The sequence below is a fragment of the Zea mays genome, chromosome 3 (genome assembly GCF_902167145.1).
Source record: "Zea mays cultivar B73 chromosome 3, Zm-B73-REFERENCE-NAM-5.0, whole genome shotgun sequence".
Taxonomy (NCBI): Eukaryota; Viridiplantae; Streptophyta; class Magnoliopsida; order Poales; family Poaceae; genus Zea; species Zea mays.
Window position 1 is genome coordinate 150287252 of NC_050098.1, and position 18818 is coordinate 150306069.

The window sequence follows — 18818 nt, forward strand, 5'->3', positions numbered from 1 at the left end:
CATCGGGGTACCTTTTGTGTCGGCCTACCTTTAATTCTCTTCGCAAACACACACTTGCATTTTTTGTTTAAGCAAGCGTATATGGTGGTGCGTGCCTGATGACTAACGATGTACGACGGAACTTCTACCGGCAGGTGTGGCACATGCTCTCCAATAATGAGACCATGCAAATCATGACATATATCGAAGTCTGCATGATACTGATGGTTGCAATGTAGTAGTGAAACAACTAAATTAAAATAACAAAATTTATGTATGGCTAGGATCACAAATGGATTATGAAATATTTTCTTATAACAATATAAGACACATTTTGTATATAAGTTATCATGGTATTATATGTTCCCGTTGCAACGCACGGGTACTGACCTAGTATTATATGAAAAGCGGAGACAATCAATAAAAAATATTGAAATCTTTTTTTATCGATAATTTACGTGTGTATTATTATGAGTCGTCGCAACGCACGGGTAACCGACTAGTATAACTTAATGCACCATGTTACCTCACCATTATAAGGTTGCGTTCCACCAAAGCAGAGCTAAGGCGAGTACAAGGCATTGTCGTTGCAAAAGAACACGCCGAGAGCGAGCCTTCCAGGGTCTACGTCTACCTGCCTCGCTCCAAAGGACGCCAAGGCAGGAGGCAGCCTCCCCCATTGTACAGCAAAAGACTTCCGCGACACGGATACTGAATGTCACAATCAGATTATCGCAACAGACGCAGCTGAGACGGTGGCCTCGTGGCGGCAGCTCCGGTGCTATCCTTGATGCCGGTGCTGACGGATTTGTCGGGCTTGGCAGCATTGCGGTCCGTGAGGGTAGGGTTGCTCTCCGCAGGAGTTGCCATGGCCCTCGGTAGCTTTAGGGGAATGTCGGCGCTGTTCCGAGGGGCAGCTTCGGTGTCTCTGGCTCGGAGGGAAGTAAAGATCCAAGGACGGGTTGAACTGCTGAATTGCGCCACTTTTTAACCTGAGAACACAACAGTTGCACACAGAATGAGGTGATGCCACAATGTACATTTGGAATCCTTACAACCACAGCCTGCACCGCATTGTGCACCTGAGCCTCTGCACTGGCACTTCTTGGTCTTGCATGATGAGGCTTTTGAGCAGGAACAGCCGTCCGATGGAATAGTTTCGGGCAAACTGCACTTTTTCGTCTGAGGGCTTCTCTGGCTTTGCATCGTCTGTGTGTATTTTGACGATCCAGGTTAGGATTTGAATGGCTACACGCTCTTGACTGGTGTGTTTCTGCCTTTCCTGGTCGACTGTACCGAGTCTGAATCAGATCCATCACGCATACCCTCTAACTCATCCAACTGCTCACTGTCTGAAATGTCCATATCGTCCACCCAATTGAAGTTGTCCTTGCTATAACCAAAACGCTGGGAAGGTCGAACACTATGCATGTACGAGGAATGGTCAGACATATCTAACAAGAAAAACCGCAAAGATTGCATACTTACCACGAATATCACTAGATAAACTTGAAAACACTCAAAGAAAAATACCTGACGTGGAGCAAATCCAGTGCCATTCGACCTAGCAGATTTCTTTGAATTGTTCAATCCATTGAAAAGCTACCGATTAGTAGAAACTAGAAAGTGTTAGCATGTGCATGATCACGAAGTTATATCTAAATATTGTACACAATAATTTTATACTTTTGCGTCATCGAATTTGCACAGTACAAACTGGGAGAATCTTTACCTGCTTATTTGTGGGGAAAATATCCTATGCAATCACTTATCCTGGTGCAAGCATGCAATCAAGCGATCTGGTGCATCCGATATAGATCTAATGATGACTGTTATTTTATATTTAACCCCTTCCATCTAAAACATAGTACCTATTTTACTTTTAACCCCTTCCATATGAAACCGTTGGATCTAGATTGGATGCTCTGGATAGTTTGATTGCACGCTTGCACCAAAATGAGTGATTGCACAGGATATGTCCTCTTATTTGTGCTCCTTAGATCCGTCGCTTGTGTTTCTAACTGCCTGATTTCACTATTAAGCACAACCACCTTTTCCTTCAATTCCATAATGGTGTGTTCTTTTTCTTTACACCTAAAAGCAAAATACAGAAAATAAGAATCTGCAAACCAAGAATGCACATACATAGCATCCATCATAAAATCCTTTGAAGGGATGCAAATTATAGCATACCTTGAAGATGATGCTAACTGGAAAAGGTGGTTCATTATGTTCTCTGCCTCTGGGAGGGACCTGACATGATACCATCTACCTTTACCATTGAATACCCGCTCCCGCTCCTCTGCTTCTGATAGTTGAGAAGCCATAGACACCATAGCGCTTGATGATGAGGACATGTTCTCTAATGCTGATATCCTAAAACTTCTAGCACTAGGAGACATAGCTTGAGGACAATCACTACAGAAATAACAGCTAATAAGCGACAATTCAGAGACACTGAAACAGATCACTTAACCCCTAAAAGCAAAAGAGATGTAAATCACCAAACCTCATCTTGTGCTTTGGTTCCTCCTCCAGCTTTGCTATTTCCTTGGATATTGCTGCTCTCCTGTTTTAAGGAGGAAAAAAGAAATTTCAAACAGGGGCAGTTGTCCAAAGCTAATGTTGTACAAAATGTATAAAGAATCCACCATATTTAAATTACAGTACATATATTAATATATAAATATTATGCTGCTCAGGTTAATCATATTTCAACTACAGTTCACATATTATGTCGCTAAGGTTAGAAAGAAAAGGGGTGAATGATTGATATAGGTATATCAAGTCAGTATTTTTGGAGACAGTTAATGATGCCACGGTTTCGCCAGGAATTTGAATTTATATTATGGTTAGTGCAAAATCTTACTACTAGCCCATTATTTCTCTTCACAGAATTATGTGTTGGGAAATCAAACAGCATGGCAGAAGGAAGCAAACCTATTCAATATTTATAGTCACTGCCCTATGGATTGGCCCAAATCTAATTCTCAAGTGGTCTAACAACAAGGGAGCACAATAGCAAATTATCTTGAGTTCATATTTAATTGAATAACTACAAATCTATCTATCTCATCATAAAAAAATTGCCCAAAAATAATGCTCATACATGCATATAGCGCACCACAAAATAACGAAAACTCTAGAAGGTCAGGATCTACAAATTATCAATGCAAAACAAAGACTTACTCTTGCATTTGTCGCTGGTAATACGAGCGTAATTCATGTGCTCTTATAGTGACTTCCAGTTCATCATCAACAGCTCGCATTAAGGCCTAGTGACATAAAAATAATGTTTCAGACACGTTACAGAACACAGATGGGAAATAGTTTATTCATTCCCTAACAAAGATTTCTCGAAGGATACCTGCATCCCCGAAGCATTTCCACTGCCTGTAAAAACAAGAAACCAAAACTAGTAAAAGTATAACCAGCTAGGAATAATGAGCACACATGAAACCTAATGGTAAAAATATGAAGCCATTGGACATCACTTCCTACCATATGTCTCAAGTGATGAGTTCTTTGCTTCCAGCAACTCCATGAATCTTTTTGTAGCAGCTGCTGCTTCTTCAGTTTTCCTCTGTAAGACCTACAATTTCAAGCAGAATGGTGTAGGCGACAATCATGCTATCTTAAAGCTGAAAGAGGAAAAATGAAGAATTTACCATTTTTTGCCTCTGATTTAAAGCCAAGAGCTTGTGCATGTCATATTCATTTCGTCTCCCTTCCTTCTTGAGCTAATTAATGGATATACAGCACTATCACAACGAGATCTTTGAGAAAGAAGTTCATAAACATGATCAACATGTTAAGAACAAGTACCTGTATTACTTCCTTTTCAGGGGCAGCCTTCCAAGACATAAATTTTTCAGACTCTTGCTTGGCCTTTTGTTGAAGCTGATCCTACATGGAATGAAAGGAATATATGTCAGGAAAAAAACTTAAATCGCATTAAGAAACATTTTGAGGAAAAAACACCTTCTGAGATTTTATATGCTGAATATCTTCTTGTAAACGCTTTGCTGCCTCATCACTTTTTTGTTTCTTGAGCTCATGGACCTGCAAATGGTGTGTTCTTAGCATATGATGAGAAATGCAATGCAACAAGCATTTAGCTGAATGTACAAACCTGGGATTCAAGTGCATTCAGCTTCTGAAGATAGTTTTCTTTCAGTTTTTGAGCATTCTCATCCATAGAAGAACATACATTGGTTAATGCATGGTGAAGATTCTCTATTTCTTTCTACAAACAAGAATTCAGGGGAAAAAAGAGCATAGTGTCCGCAAGGTAAGCTAGTAAAAACCTGAAGAGCTTTATTTTCTTGTTCCAAGTCATCTAATTTCTTTTCATAATGTTGCTTGAGAACAAAAATATCACTCTTGGCAAATTGTTTCATCTCTGCCTTTTGAAACATGAAAAGGAGGTATAATTATACTCTACAAGGTGAATCAAGACAAAAAATAATGGGCTAGCAGATTGAGGATACATAACTACGTCAGTACATGTAAATTAGAAATAAAAGGCTAGTGTTAAGAAACAAAGTGGTCAAAATAGTAGAGACAGGGGACTAGTACCTCCTTTTGCTGAAGTAGCTGATCTAGTTCCCATCACCGCTTCCCTCACCCAAATTCTTCTGCAAAGCCATAGGCAACATCAAGGCTATATTGCTGGCCTCCGACTCGCCAAACGCCGCCGCCGCACCCCAGCATTACCTTTCCCATCGGTGGTTGCTAGTAAAGAATATGTGATATACTGAAGTCGATGATTGTTATGAGTTAACATTTTATCGAATATTTATATGTCGTCCGCCACAATACGCCCGGACAATTAGAATTAAGAAAATTTTGTCGAACACATGAATATTATACTAGTGTAGTTATTAACTAGTAGAGTAGCAGTAGTTGTTTATTTATAACGCTATATAATCCATCAGTTTAGACTTTGCAAGGCACATCAACCAAATCACCCCTACACCCATAAACTTCACTAAATCCACCAAACAAATTACACGCAAACTTAGCAAACCATCAAAATCAACGGTTCAGATCGTTGGATACTCCCTCTCTTATTCAAATCTAATGGACAATATTATTTGGATCATCCCTCCTCTCCCTCACCGAGACCCTATCCCATAACCTCCTCCCCACCCCCTTCACTCGTGCGGCCACCACCAACCCCTCCCCTCGTGTCGCTGATGCCGCCGTCAATCCCTCCCCTCATGTCGCTGATCGTAGTGTTAACACGAGCTATATACTAGTTTATATAGCTATTAATTTTGTTGGTAGCTAGTTAGTAGTAGGTTAGCTACTTAGGTACTTACTACTACCTCCGTTCACAAATATATGACACTGTTAACTTTTTTTCGAAAATTTTGACCACTCATCTTATTTAAAATATTTTTTTAAAAAAAGTAAAATTTTAAATCAAGCACAAACTATCTTAAGTGATCAAATAAACCATAAAAAATAAATGGTAACTCATTATTTTTTTTAATAAGACGAGTGATCTAAGTTGTTTTTAAAAAATCAACGGTGTCATATATTTATAAACGGAGGAAGTATTTATTAAGTTAGGAATTCAGTTACTATTTATTAGTTAGTAATAGTTATTTATTAAGTTTTAGTAACTTGGCGCCATATGTAGTTAGGTTATTAGTTAACTAAACACCCCCTCAGCATAGACATATCCAGGCGATCGCGAGGCCGTTGCAGGAGCTAATACGTCTCTGCTTTATTACAATATTATATACTTTCATTCACTGGCCAGGCCATTGCGTTCATTGTTGTTTCCCAAGGCTCGACGTCGACGGGTCTCCGGCACACGGCACCATCAGCTGGGGAGCTGAGACCTGTAGATGTCATGGCACGACGACGACGGCAGCAGGGGGCAGAGCCGCAGGGAGAAGGCGTACCGCGTCGGCGGCAGCAGGTACTGCTCGTGCACGCACGGCGACCAGCTGTCGTCGCCGCCCAGCCCCATGTGCCTGTGGTCAAGATGCACCTGCGAAACAAACACGAAGCCGAGAGCCATCACTCCTCCCCGACCACTTCGCAGCAGCTCGGCCGATGCCAGCCAGGAGCTCAAAAGCAAAAACAAAAAGCTTCCCCACCTCGATGTCGTCCCCCTTCACCAGCCTGTGGACGTGCGTTGCCCTGTCCAGCTCCGCGGCGCCGTAGTAGCTCGCGCTCATCTGCATCGGCGGGGAGCCGCCGTGCGCCGACGCGTACAGGCCGAGCCCGCCGGCGTCGCGGAGTGCCACCCACCTGACGTCCGCCCGCCCGCCGCACTCCACGGGGGCAATGTACGGCACGTGCAGCTCCTCCACGCTGCTCTCGTACACGCCGACGTGCGCCGCCGCCTTGCGGTCCGGGTAGCACTCGAAGGGCCCGCGCCCGTACCACGTGACGTGGCTCAGGGACCTCCCGGCGCTGAACACGACGCCCACCCGGGGAAGGGGAGGGAGGTCGCTCCTGGGGTTTACCTCGTAGTCGAGAACCACGTCGCCTGACCCGTGGATCCGGCATACCATCTTCACCCGGAAGAGAATGGACTCGGAGGCTTCGTCGTCAGGCTTGGGTAGGTGCCCGGGAACACCGTAGTAGAGGGTGGAGAACTCCACGGTGTTGTCCGGCAACTCCTTGACAGAGAACTGGCTGCTGTGGAACGAGACATTGTCGAGGAAGGCTTCTCTCCATCGCGAGTCATATGGCTTGGTGAAGAAACCTCCTTTGTCGTTGTCAGTTGGTGCGCGCCAAAAGCATGGGAGTATCCCCTTGCTCATAAGCTCAACGTCGTTGACCTGTTGTTTGCAAAAGAACCATGAGTTTTAACTTTTAAGGCTTTGGTTCCTTTCTCTATGTAAAGCCAATTACTATTGGGACCTTTAAACCAACATAATGCTGATCGCGCTTGCACCCAAGACGCGATGGAGATATACCTATGAGTACAGGGCATTCTATGACAGATTTATCAGTCCACTTGATTTACACTTTTCCTAGGTTAGTGCTGTTGGCATGTATTAATAATTTTATTAATTGACTACATACAAGTATGGACACCATGTTTCTTAACTCCCCATGAACATTCTACATACCTTCCAGCTGTCGATTGTTCCCAACTGACTGTTTACTTTAATTTTCCAGGCATTATTCTTGCAGATGGTTACATTATCACCAATGCGTTCACAGACCAAAGGGCTACTGGACAATGCTATCACCTGAAGATGATATTAAGCTGTAAGACAACGAGGAAGAAACAGGAGTAAAGTAACACTAAGCTGTGAGACAATGAGGACGAAACAGGAGTAAAATAGTATTAAGCTGTTAGACGATGAGGACGAAACAGCCAAACAGGAGTATAGTAGTAAACAAGATCAGGCTGAGAAAACATACGCTGGGGACAAAGCCATTTTTCTGAGGCAAACACAGTTGTGCTGAAGCCAAGAGATGACCAGCTTTAGCCCATCGTGTTTCATGCCTTTGTTTCACATTCACAGACAAAAATACTTCTTTTGCTGCACAGGCACTCCAAAGGGCAAACCAAGGTGATGATTCCATGTTGATGAGCTGACTAGTTTGTGGTGCCAAAGTTGGAATATTCAATGGACCAGAGCCCAAGACACAACCATCTCCATGAAGAACCCAACTGAAGTCCAAAGCTTCTGTTGTCTCAAAAAAGTGTCCATTTTCAATCTGAGTGATCATAATGGAGCTATTAGAAGCACAAAGCACATAAGAAAATAACTCGATGACTAGCAAACATCAACCAGAGGTTACCTTAAGCATATTATCTGCTGATGATATTTTGATAGGCTGGTGAAGGTATTTTACTTCTGCAACCAGAATCAATTTGGTCAACCAAGTTGGCATCCAATGACTTTAGAGACAAAGATATTAGTTTAACACATTGATAACCAAGACAAACATTTCCCCCTAGTATTTCCGGGTTACCATGAAGAGCTGGGTGAATCGTCCGATCAGGCCACACAATGCCATTGAGGCAAAAATTGGAGTCATTTGGAGTATCTCCAAAGTCGCCGCCATATGCCCAAAATTTAGACCCATCTGAGTCCTCCTTCAGTAAACCCTTGAAACAAAGGGAAAGTATCGTGGTGAGAAACAAATGATGGTTATAGTATAAGAAAATAAATAAAATTCATCAATGATATATTTTATAGCATTTCACTTGTAAGTTATAGCATTTCACTTGTAAGTTATAGCATTTCACTTGTAAATTGTACCAATGTACTCCACAAAATATACTTTCTTGGAGAGTCAAAGCATCTCAGATTTGACCAAATTTATACAATAAAATAATAACATTTATGATACCAAATAAGTATAATTAGATTCTTCATTAATTATATTTTCACAGTATTACCGATTTGATGTCATTATTCTTTGCAATTCTCTCTATAACTTTGGCTAAATTTGAGATGTTTTGACTCTCCAAGAAAGTTGAAATGACTTATGATTTGAGATGGAGGGAGTACTAGATTAGCTTGACAAGGTTTTTAGGCAATTATGGAAGTTAAAGAAAAGAAAATTGGCTTGTTATAATCATGTTCTACTTTATCCACTCATCAAAGAAGCAGGTCATAAGTCATACCTTGACCCAACCAGTGAGACACATAATAAAGTCCTAGAGGCTTATAGAAACTAGAATCTCGCAAAGGTCAAGAGCGGATGGAAGTAAATAGGTGATACCTGATCAGCCCAGTCCCATATAAAACCTCCTTGGAGTCCAAAAGTGTTGTCTATGGCCATCCAATACGCATCAATATTCCCATTACTGTTTCCCATAGCATGTGAATATCTTGAAAGCAAAAGGAAAAAGTTCTTTCATCAAATCATATGAATACGGATAAAGGGTTATTAATATGTGAGGTCATGCTTAGCATACTCGCAAAGAATTAGAGGCCTTGTTTCAGATGGATCTTTTGCTATCTTAACAACATCCCAGACACGCATATACATGGGGCACACAATATCTGTGGATGATGTTCTGGAACCACCTCCCTCATAATGGAGGAGTCTTGTTGGATCCCTTTCACGAATCCAACCTAGAAGAATGTTACCATTAGATGAGAAGTACAGAAATTAAACTGACAGGTAAGAATATTTTACCAGACATGGAAGCATGATTAGGTCCATATGAAGATTCATTTCCTAGAGACCAAACAATAATGCATGCATGATTCTTATCTCTCTCCACCATGCTAACAACACGATCAAGCATTGCATTTGCCCAAATAGGTTCAAGTGTAGGATGTTTGAAAGTGTTAGATTCATCAAAACCATGTGTCTCAATGTTGGCTTCATCTATGACATAAAGACCAAAAATGTCACATAACTCATACCACCTTGGGTGCTGTGGGTAATGGCTATTTCTAACAGCATTGATATTGTTTTGCCTCATCAAAATCAGGTCCTGTCACAAATAGATATATTGTAAGAATCTGAACCTGGGCATATGATTAAATCAGACCAAAGAGATTATTATGTTAAAAACTTAAAATGTTCTCCAATATGACAGGAAGATCTTGACCTTGATCATGCATGCTTCTAAATTTGTCTTTCCAAGGCGTGGATGGTGCTCATGTCTGTTGACACCTCTTAGCACAACAGGACATCCATTGACGAGCATTTGCTTGTGTGCCATGACCACATTACGAATGCCCACTTGGCATGATTCACAGTCAATAAGCTTCCCATTGGCATCTTTAAGGAGAACAACAAGCGTGTATAAGTTAGGCTGTTACAAGAAGGAGAATAGTCAAAAGACAGCTTTTATACAGTTGAACTGTAATAGTAATGTTTGGTAATAGAATTTCCCTTGCATTATATCTCTTACATGCTCACTAGACCAAAGTTTTGGATTTTCTATTTTTCCACCAAGTACATAACCATGAAAACCAAGACAAGGGCTTCGAGTTCGTTTTGGCTTCGGTTTCAAATTGACTGCATTAGCGGATGAAAGATCAGCATCTATACTGTTAGATAGTCCAGAGTTATCAATGAGTGTTGCTTCAATAGACAAAGTTGGGACGTGCTCCTGGTCTTGCTTGTGTGAGTCAATCTCCACCTCAACCTAGCATACTAAATAACATTAGAAGTGAACTAAATTACATAACAATATTCAGATTAAATAATTCCTTGACTTGTGCAAAATTAGCAACTACAGTACTTATATTTTGCCATATGATAAAAATAACAGGAAATGGAAATTGAATTTCCCTAGAAAATGTGTTGCTTGTTGTTCGGCGTTGAAAAGATGGGGCATAAAAAGCTAAAGCAAGCACGGAAACTGGATAAGCATGTAATGTTTATATGTTGTGGTAACAGCATAAGGTTCTAGATGTATCAATTTATAAGTCCTTTGGTAGTTGGTTAGTTGATTGAACATGTGGTTCTGAGTAACAAATATCAGTTATTACTGTAAGAAATGTTTGAATTTTGAAGGTTATATCAAATAATCTCCACTAAGGCACTAACCTATTCGCATACTGTAAGAAATGTTTGAACTTTGAAGGTTATATCAAATAATCTCCACTAAGGCACTAACCTATTCGCATAACCCTGCCAAGATTGGGATCAGAGTTACCTCAATATCGGCTAAACTGAAATTTTCATCCAAGGTTGCTTTGAAGAAGTAATCTGTGATAAAAATCTGCAAAGAATATTTGTGCACTTCATAACCCAAAATTTTTGTCAACCCAAAAAATATTTTATTTAAGAAAAGGAAATGGATAAAACAAATACAAATGTAAATGCCATGTGTAATCTCAACAAGTTAGCACATCTCCTTTTCAGTAAAACAATGCAGCCCATGGGTTCTTCCTAGAGAGAGGTTAAAGAACAGAACAGTAGACTCACATTCATTTAGTAGAGTATGTGAAACACTAATAGTCTAACAGAGGAAAAGTTCACAGCTGATGCTCCATATTATTTTAGAGTATAAGCATAAAAAGGATCCACATTTATCTTGGGTTTATGGAGATAGCCAAATGCCATGTGCATTTCTGCCTAGTAGAATTAACTGATGCGTTATTATGCCATATCTTGACAAACCCATGACATGGGGCACCTAATTCAAGTTTAAATGAGGACATATTAAAAGCAGACATGATTCTTAAGAATATCCTCTGTTTTTTAAAATATGCAAAAAAAAAATACTAGCTAGAAATCCATTAAATACCATGTAAGAATCAAGGAGTAACCTGTGGCTTTGATAGTAGGAGCACATCCCTGTGAATACCAGACAACCTCCAGTGATCCTGATCTTCAAGATAAGAGCCATCACTCCACCTCATAACTTGAACAGCAAGAACATTTTCCTTGTCCGAATCACAAGGATGGCAGCAATCAGTAATTTCAAACTCAGCAGGAAGTCTGCTATCCTGGCTGCATTGATACATCAAGTAACGCTCAATCAAACAAAAAGTTCATTACAAATCTATAATTACTAAAATAGAAACAAATAGAGCACTATAAGAACTATTGTCTCCAAAGTGTCCTAAAAAGAAACAAAAATATAAAAAAGCGGGTACCCAGCAGCCCAACACTCCTAAATCATAACCAAAATATATAAGCTATCATATTTTGGGGTGCATTTTTTTAAAACTATGTTCCTATAGAAAACAAAATTTTCTACATCTAAACAAAACAATTCACAGCAGTAAAACATGATTTATAAGGTTGGGGAGTGGAAGAACTTCACTTCTTTCAAACAGAGAGTGAAAGATATTAAATGGAAACTAAAATGCTGAAAAGATCTATACATGTAAACTTTTTGGATACCACACGACAAACAATTTGTGGTTGCAGATTATCGTGAATTCCACTTCTTAATATACAGAAACCTTTTAAGGGGAGCGCACAGAAATTGAGCCAAATACTGAAACAGTGACAATAACAATAATAATCACAGGAACAGTATTTGTATTTGTACTTGGTCTATTTTTGGACCTTTCCTTTCTTTCTTAATATAATGATACACAGTTGCGTGTTCGAGAAAAAAAAAACAGGAACAGGATCCATCCATCCGAAGTAAATAGGTGGACAAGGATTAGTTTACCATCAACATTTTTAACCTAATTAATCTGATAAAGTATTTGTACTGTAGATTGTAGATTAAAATAGAGTACAATGAAGGAAAACTAATGCATTTTGCGGTTTTTTCATACCTATACCCAACTAGTACTCCATTTACCCAAGCAAAGAATGCAGAATCAACAGCTTCAAAGTGCAGCAAGATCCTCCGACCTATCAGAAATCATAATCAGCACAGAATTGTGCATAATGAATGACGGGGAGTGTTAGAGATAACAGTAAGAGCTAGATCGTTTAAATGTAAGAGACAAAGCTGGTATCCATATCAAAGAATGGAAAAAGTTCAGAAAATGTCATAAGACGAATCCCAGGAGACATCAAGGAATAATATAGCAAAGGGGAAAAAAGAAATAAATTTTTTCCTCTCGAAAGCGCAGGAGAACTGCACATCTATATCTATATTAATCTATTAAGAACCTAATGTGGGCACCTGGTGCTACCACGGCTTCACCCCCGTGCTGACACCCTAGGCGGGCCTCGACTGGTTCTCCCGCCCCAGGCGCCCCACCTCGGTGCCGTGCCTTGTGGGCCCTACGCCCAACGCCGACCCCCAGCGCCCGCTCGGCCCGTTACTGCGCCTGCCTAGCACCCGACCCCGCCCGCGCGCAGCTACCACACCGCGCAAAAAATAGTGCAAAGCAAGCACTCGAACCCACGCCCCTGCTCTAGAAATTTGGTACTAACCACCAGACCACACATATATTAGTGTTTAGAAATAAACAATAATTATATTTGAATAAATAACTTAAAACCTATTTATATGATATATAACAACCATATCAAAGTACGGGCAACTGACTAGTCATTATATTAAGAAGGAGAAATAAAGGGCCAAAAAGGGCCAAGTACAGAAAAAAACAAAAAATAGCCACTTTATGACGGCCAGACACAGGCATACAAGAAAGAGTCCATAGGAGCCGTGGAAGCAACTACCAACAATAAACAGCCCACCCCAGGGTTAAGGCCAAAGCCTTCTAAGGCCTACTGCCCCGGCCAGACCCCACAAATGAGCATCCTGCTGAATATGAAGCAAAACCGAGCTGGTGCTTGGGGAGGCACCATCAAACACACAGGCATTCCTATGCTTCCACAGCCACCAAGCAACCAAAATCACAGTGGAATTGAAACCTTTTTCTGGACTTTAGGTACCTTGCTTTCAGCCTCCCTCCACCACTCCTGAAACACAAGGTCAGCAGTCCCAGGGGATAAAGACTGCAGCCCCACCTTGCTTAGGACTTGAAACCAAATATCTTTAACAAAAACACAGGAAATCAAAATATGTTGGACTGTTTCTTCCTGTTGATCACAGAGGGCAGCTTTCCAGATGATCAAGGCCCCGGCGAGCTAGTGTATCTGCAATCCAACATCTATTAAGGGAGACCAGCCATATAAAGAATTTGCACCGCGGAGGGGCCCAACTCTTCCATGTCTTTTAAGCTGGCTCAAAAAGAATAGATCCAGCTAGAGACCAGTTATAAGAAGATTTAGCAGAATATTCCCCAGAGGATGAAGGTAGCCATCTGTGTCTGTCGGGAGTCTCTGGATGAAGCTGGACCCCCTGAATCAAATCCCAAATCTTGAGGTACTCAAATAAAACGTGCTCAGGCAGACTTCTTTTGATATCGTTCACCCACCTGTTGTCAATCAAAGCTTCTTGGACAGACCTGCTGGACTGGACTTTCTTTGGAATGCTACAAATCAGATTTGGAGCAATCTGTTTAATGGATTGCCCCTGAAACCAGCGATCTGCCCAGAAAAGGGTTCAGGACCCGTCACCAACAGAGGAGCATATACAAGCTGAGAAAAGGGCTGCAACATTCGGATGAATTTGGATATCAAATTCTGCCAGGGTCTGTCTGGCTGTGTTTTTTTAAGCCATAGCCACCTCAGATTGAGAGCCCACCCAAGAACATCCAAGTTATGCAGACCCAGACCTCCCATGGTCATTGGTTTACAAACCTTCTCCCAACCTACAGGCTACAGCACAATGACCACCTTTGATGTCAGCTCTGCCTTTCCAAAGAAATCCTCTCTGAACTTTATCTATAGCCTTGACAACCCATTTGGTGCACTGAAGAGCTATGAGGTGGTAGATGGGGACTGCCGTAAGCACAGATTTAACCAAAGTCGCCCTCCCAGCTGGGCTGATTAGAGCAGCTTTCCACCCAGGTAACTTATAAGCCACCTTGTCAATGAGGTCTAGAAACACTTCTAGGCAGCTTCTTAACAGAAAGAGGTGATCCCAAATACTTACAAGGAAAGTCCACAACATTGCAGGGGAGGAGGCCTTGTGCATCATTAAGGTCTTGCTAATTACAATGGATAGGGGACAAACTGCACTTGTTAATGTTAGTGACCAAACCTGAAGCATCTCCAAAAATCCTCAAAATTTCTTTAACCACCAGAACTTCACTCCTGCTAGGCTTCAAAAATAGTGCAACATCATCTGCATAAAGAGAAACTCTCCGTCCATTTTCCCGTCTTAGAAGGGGCTGCAGCAGGCCCAAATCATTGGCTTTTAAAAACAGGGAGTGCAAGACGTCCATTACTAGGATGAACAACATCGGCGAGAGAGGATCCCCCTGTCGGCTGTCACAGACCACGATAGTGAGAGATGAGTTCCCCAGGCACTCCATTAACCAGCACCCTAGAAGAGGTAGAACGCAGGAGCTTCAAGATTATGCTACACCACACAGGGCCAAAACCAAGATGCTGGAGAACATCAAGAAGAAAAGGCCAAGAAATGGAATCGAAAGCCTTGCCAATGTCTAGCTTGAGGAGGATTCTGGAAAGCTTTTGCTTGTGTATAGCTTTGGCTGTCTGCTGCACTGTGAGGAACTAAGCATGTATATGTAACCAGCAAGTAGTAGTTTGTTCAAGGAGGTAGGCAGCTATGCAATAAGCATGTTCGGTCAAAAACTTACACAAACAATGTGAAACCAACACAACTTCGCAAAAGGTCTCCTACTGACAGCGATTCTGTTAGAGTATATTAGGCATGCAGAGTATATTAGGCAACTCCTGATATGGTTGGTTTAGATTTAATTAAAATCTTGGGATAACCCTCCTTGTATCTAGGATAACCTTCCTTTTTTCTCTCGAAAGAGCAGGGGAACTGCGTTTTAAATATATTTAAAAAGAAAAGAAAGGTCTAAAGAAGACCTAGGTTACAAGACAGAAACCTCCCTATGGAGGCCAACAGCACGCATAAATGATCGAAACTCATTTAGGATAACCTTTCTTATCTCTAGGATAGGCTTCTTGCCCTCCAAGTCATGTGCTACTATATATTCTCCACACATTATACGCAATCTCTCCTTACAGATTCCTTTTCAAGTTCATGAACCACATATATCTTCTCGAACAAGACAAATATTCGATGTAATGGCAACGTCAATCAAATCATCTTAGCACTGAGGGAGTGAGGGAGAAAAGAAAGGAGGATAGTGTCATGTTATCTAAAGTTCTTAGAATTCGAGTTGCTTATGCTAGTTTAAATGCAACAGAAGGATTCAGAACAGAGAACATAAATTTAGGTGGCATTAGCACCAACATATCATGATTCCTGTACATAAAAGAAAGATTACCAAATATTATGTAAATAGCATACCTTTCCACTCTTTTGGGATGTGAAAGACTGTCCTGTAACAACCTGTGGGATTATCAGCCGGCACAAATGGTGGGTTCAATGGGAAAGGATATGTGACATTTGTGTAGATTGGACGGTCAAACCCATGCATTTGCCAATTTGAGGGAACTGCAAGCAAGTAAGGCTCACTTGAGAATAATTTTCGAATAATGTGCAAGAGGACATGCTAAACAACAAGCACATTCTCAACTAAAAAGCATGTTAAAAAGGTAGAAGGGAGTTGTAGCACCGTGCCTGGCAAACCCGACCAGTTTGAATCATCAAAATGAGCATAATAGAATCTCTCCGGAATACTTTCCGCTGAAGGCGACAGAAGGAATTTCCAGTATCCGCTTAGAGATTTGGCGTACGGTAAGCCCTTGGACCAAAAGGCAGCACTTTCCAGAGCACCGCGAACAGCGTCATCGTTCCAGACAGCAGTGTCAGCATTGTGATAGTTCACATTCCTCCGTTCATGCCAATACTTCAGAGCCGCTATGGATATATGAAAGAAAAAAGAAAGCAAACCAATCAAACAATTTGGACATAAGAAAGTGAAGATTGGCTATTGGAAGAGTGGATTAGAAACCTACCTTCCAGCGTGTCCTGTGAGCGCAGTGGTACATGCGCCTCACGCTTTCTCCACTTGAAGAATGACGGGTCCTCCCAAGTTTTATGTGAGGGGCTCGAGGGAGGAAACATGGCGCTGGCATGAGCTAAAGCCATTGTGGACAAACAGGGGCACCTCTTTCCTCCTGTAACGATCTGTCAAAGACACATGTCCTGGAAAAAACATGGAAATGCCATCTCATCAGAACAGACCAACTGTATGCAGCATGACACTTGAGAATATTCTAACTTGGAGTTATGTAGACCGGTTAATTGGTCTTAGGTATATATACCAGATTTGCAGTTGCTGCGGCTGTGCTAAAAGCTGACCAAAGAAAATAATTTTCCCTGTGGAGCACACCTACTAGTAGCTCTGTATGGCTGCATATGCAGCTAGGAAGGGGAAGGGAAGGATGACTAGCAGTAAGGTCATCTAGACTCCTGAACGTCGCTCATCCCAACTCGTTTCCACCTTCGCTGCTCCGAGCACCCGTCAATGCCTGTCTTCCACACAACCAACTCGCACCTAAACGAAGCGCCCCACAGTCCACAGCCGCCACCCCCCTGCGGCCGCAGCACCTCACCTACGACTAGGAGGAAACGGAAATCTAACCTCGGTTCCTTCCCAGATCGTAGCAAGAGGATGATGATCCAGAGAACCGACCCGAGATCCATCCGTAGCCCCGACGAAAACACGACGAGGCAAAGGCAAGCGATCGCATTCTATGAGGGAGGATCGTGCCGAACAGGCCAGTGCTTCGCGATCACGTTAGCTTTCCCTATCCCGACGAGCGATGGCGGCCAGAGCGGAGCAGGGCTTCTGGGTTCTTACCGGACCAACGGAAGACGGCGCGCGCCAGCAGGAAGTGGGTTCCGCGACCGAGGGGCGGCCTGGCGTGTGGTGTGGCGAATCCCTCACCGGCGGAGATGGGAATTGGGTTGCGGAGCGGAGCGGAGCGGAGCGGATTGGATTGGAACACAGCGCAACATCCAACGAGTGTTTTCGTCGTCGAGCGATGAGTCACAGAGCAGAGGAGCGAGCACCGTCAGTTGTGCCTGTGCACTCTCTGGCCGCGACACCTCCCAAATCTGCCGTCGCGTCGGAAGAGACAGAGACAGAGACTCAGAGAGAGAGGAGAGAGAGTCCAAGACGCTATGCCGTCGGAAGCAGGTGGGCCGCTTGCATTTCGGAGGATTTGCTGGCCTGAGCTGGATCAATTGAGGCCTGGTTTCCGACAGGCCTGGTAGGACAAGATGACCTATTCTGTCGTATATCACGGGCCTTCCTCGGCCTCGGTCGGCGGAGCGGTGGATGCAGGATGCAGTCTACAGACGTGTGACAGCATTTTTATCTATTTATTTATTTTATTTATTTTTAATCTATGTTTTTAGTTCAACAACAATGTTTAATGCTTAGTTTCATGCATCTTATATTAAGCTATCTTCGGTTCCACTCAGCGAACGGTATAGTTAAAATAGTGAAAAATATGTTTTTGGATGACGTGAATTGTTGGAGCTGGACACGGTCTTAGTGACGGATTTGAGCCTTTTTTTTACTACTAAGGAGAGGTAAAATTGAGCATTGTTGATGAACTAGAGACCTATTTAAGACTTTTTTTAGGAGGGGTCCTTGATGACTTTATATTAGCCCAAAACCACCGTAAAATCTACTAGTATATATATCATGTGTTCGAACCAAAAATGAGCCGGCGGACTGTCTGGCCCTGAGGCCGGACGGTCCGCGGTCCGGACGGTCCGCGCCTGTAGGCCGGACTGTCCGCGCATGCGCAGAGCAGATTAGGGTTCCGAGTTTTGTGCTACGGTTGTTAGCTATATTCGCGGGATTAGCTTGGAATCAGTTGTGTAAAGGGTTCAGCCCCCCTCCTCTATAAATAGAGAGGTCTACGACCGATTTGTAATCATCAACAATCGAATCAATACAACTTTTATTCGCATTTTATCCTAAGAGTAGTTCTAGTCTAGTTTAGGTTTAGCCTCTCAATCCCCAAATTCTCCGCCTCTCCTCGACTCTACGTCGATTAGAGGAGTCTAGGTCGGTCTACCCGAGCCTAGACACCACCTAGGATCTCTACTCCCCGACGGGGTCCCTCCCGGGAGCGAGATCCAGGCGCCGTCGGCGATCTTCCGCCGTCCCTGCGTACGCGCGGACCGTCCGGCCGTCAGGCAGGAGCCTTAGCCGCGCACCAGGCCGCGGACCGTCCGGCCCCAGGCCACGGACAGTCCGCCCTTGCGCAGAGAGCATCACCGCGCCTCGCACCAGGCCGCGGACCGTCCGGCCCCTGCGCGCGGACCGTTCGCCCCTGTGCAGAAGACACCGCCACGGTTCTTGTTTGAGTGTTTGTCGCTCCAAAAAGGCGTCAACATACTTTTTGGCGACTCCGCTAGGGACAACATATCTAAGCTCATCAAATCGGCCCTCAATGGCCGGTTCAAGGGATAGCTCTGATATTTCTCCAAGCAACATCAT

At 42.7% G+C, this 18818-nt stretch overlaps 2 protein-coding genes across 9 annotated transcripts; both read right to left on the bottom strand.

Moving 5' to 3' along the window:
- Positions 1-484: 484 nt before the first annotated feature.
- On the bottom strand, positions 485-5110 carry LOC103650724 (kinesin-like protein KIN-4C). 8 transcript variants are annotated; one of them, XR_564338.3, is made up of 13 exons: positions 4287-5110; positions 3961-4041; positions 3805-3885; positions 3648-3719; positions 3481-3571; positions 3347-3372; positions 3169-3254; positions 2489-2548; positions 2173-2397; positions 1712-2073; positions 1513-1581; positions 1062-1402; positions 485-971 (listed from the first exon to the last, which is right to left on the bottom strand). XR_564338.3 is itself a non-coding variant. In XM_008676293.3 (11 exons), exons 2-11 carry the CDS (start codon positions 4377-4379, stop codon positions 1851-1853), a joined length of 1038 nt encoding a protein of 345 aa, XP_008674515.1. In that variant the 5' UTR covers positions 4380-4385; positions 4558-5110; the 3' UTR covers positions 489-1850. The 8 variants fall into 8 exon arrangements, 3 of the variants coding, with proteins under 3 accessions (XP_008674515.1, XP_008674514.1, XP_008674516.1); XR_002268108.2 differs by having other exon boundaries at positions 489-1402; XR_002268107.2 differs by having other exon boundaries at positions 1062-2073.
- A 404-nt stretch (positions 5111-5514) lies between these two features.
- On the bottom strand, positions 5515-17367 carry LOC100217216 (uncharacterized). The gene is made up of 18 exons (NM_001359705.1): positions 17163-17367; positions 16315-16504; positions 15977-16216; positions 15704-15850; positions 12168-12246; positions 11202-11385; positions 10586-10651; positions 9836-10072; positions 9530-9736; positions 9109-9412; positions 8885-9044; positions 8689-8797; positions 7933-8068; positions 7759-7814; positions 7375-7674; positions 7077-7199; positions 6093-6782; positions 5515-5983 (listed from the first exon to the last, which is right to left on the bottom strand). The coding sequence occupies exons 2-18, from the start codon at positions 16445-16447 to the stop codon at positions 5813-5815; spliced, it is 3342 nt and encodes a 1113-aa protein (NP_001346634.1). The 5' UTR covers positions 16448-16504; positions 17163-17367; the 3' UTR covers positions 5515-5812.
- Positions 17368-18818: the final 1451 nt, after the last annotated feature.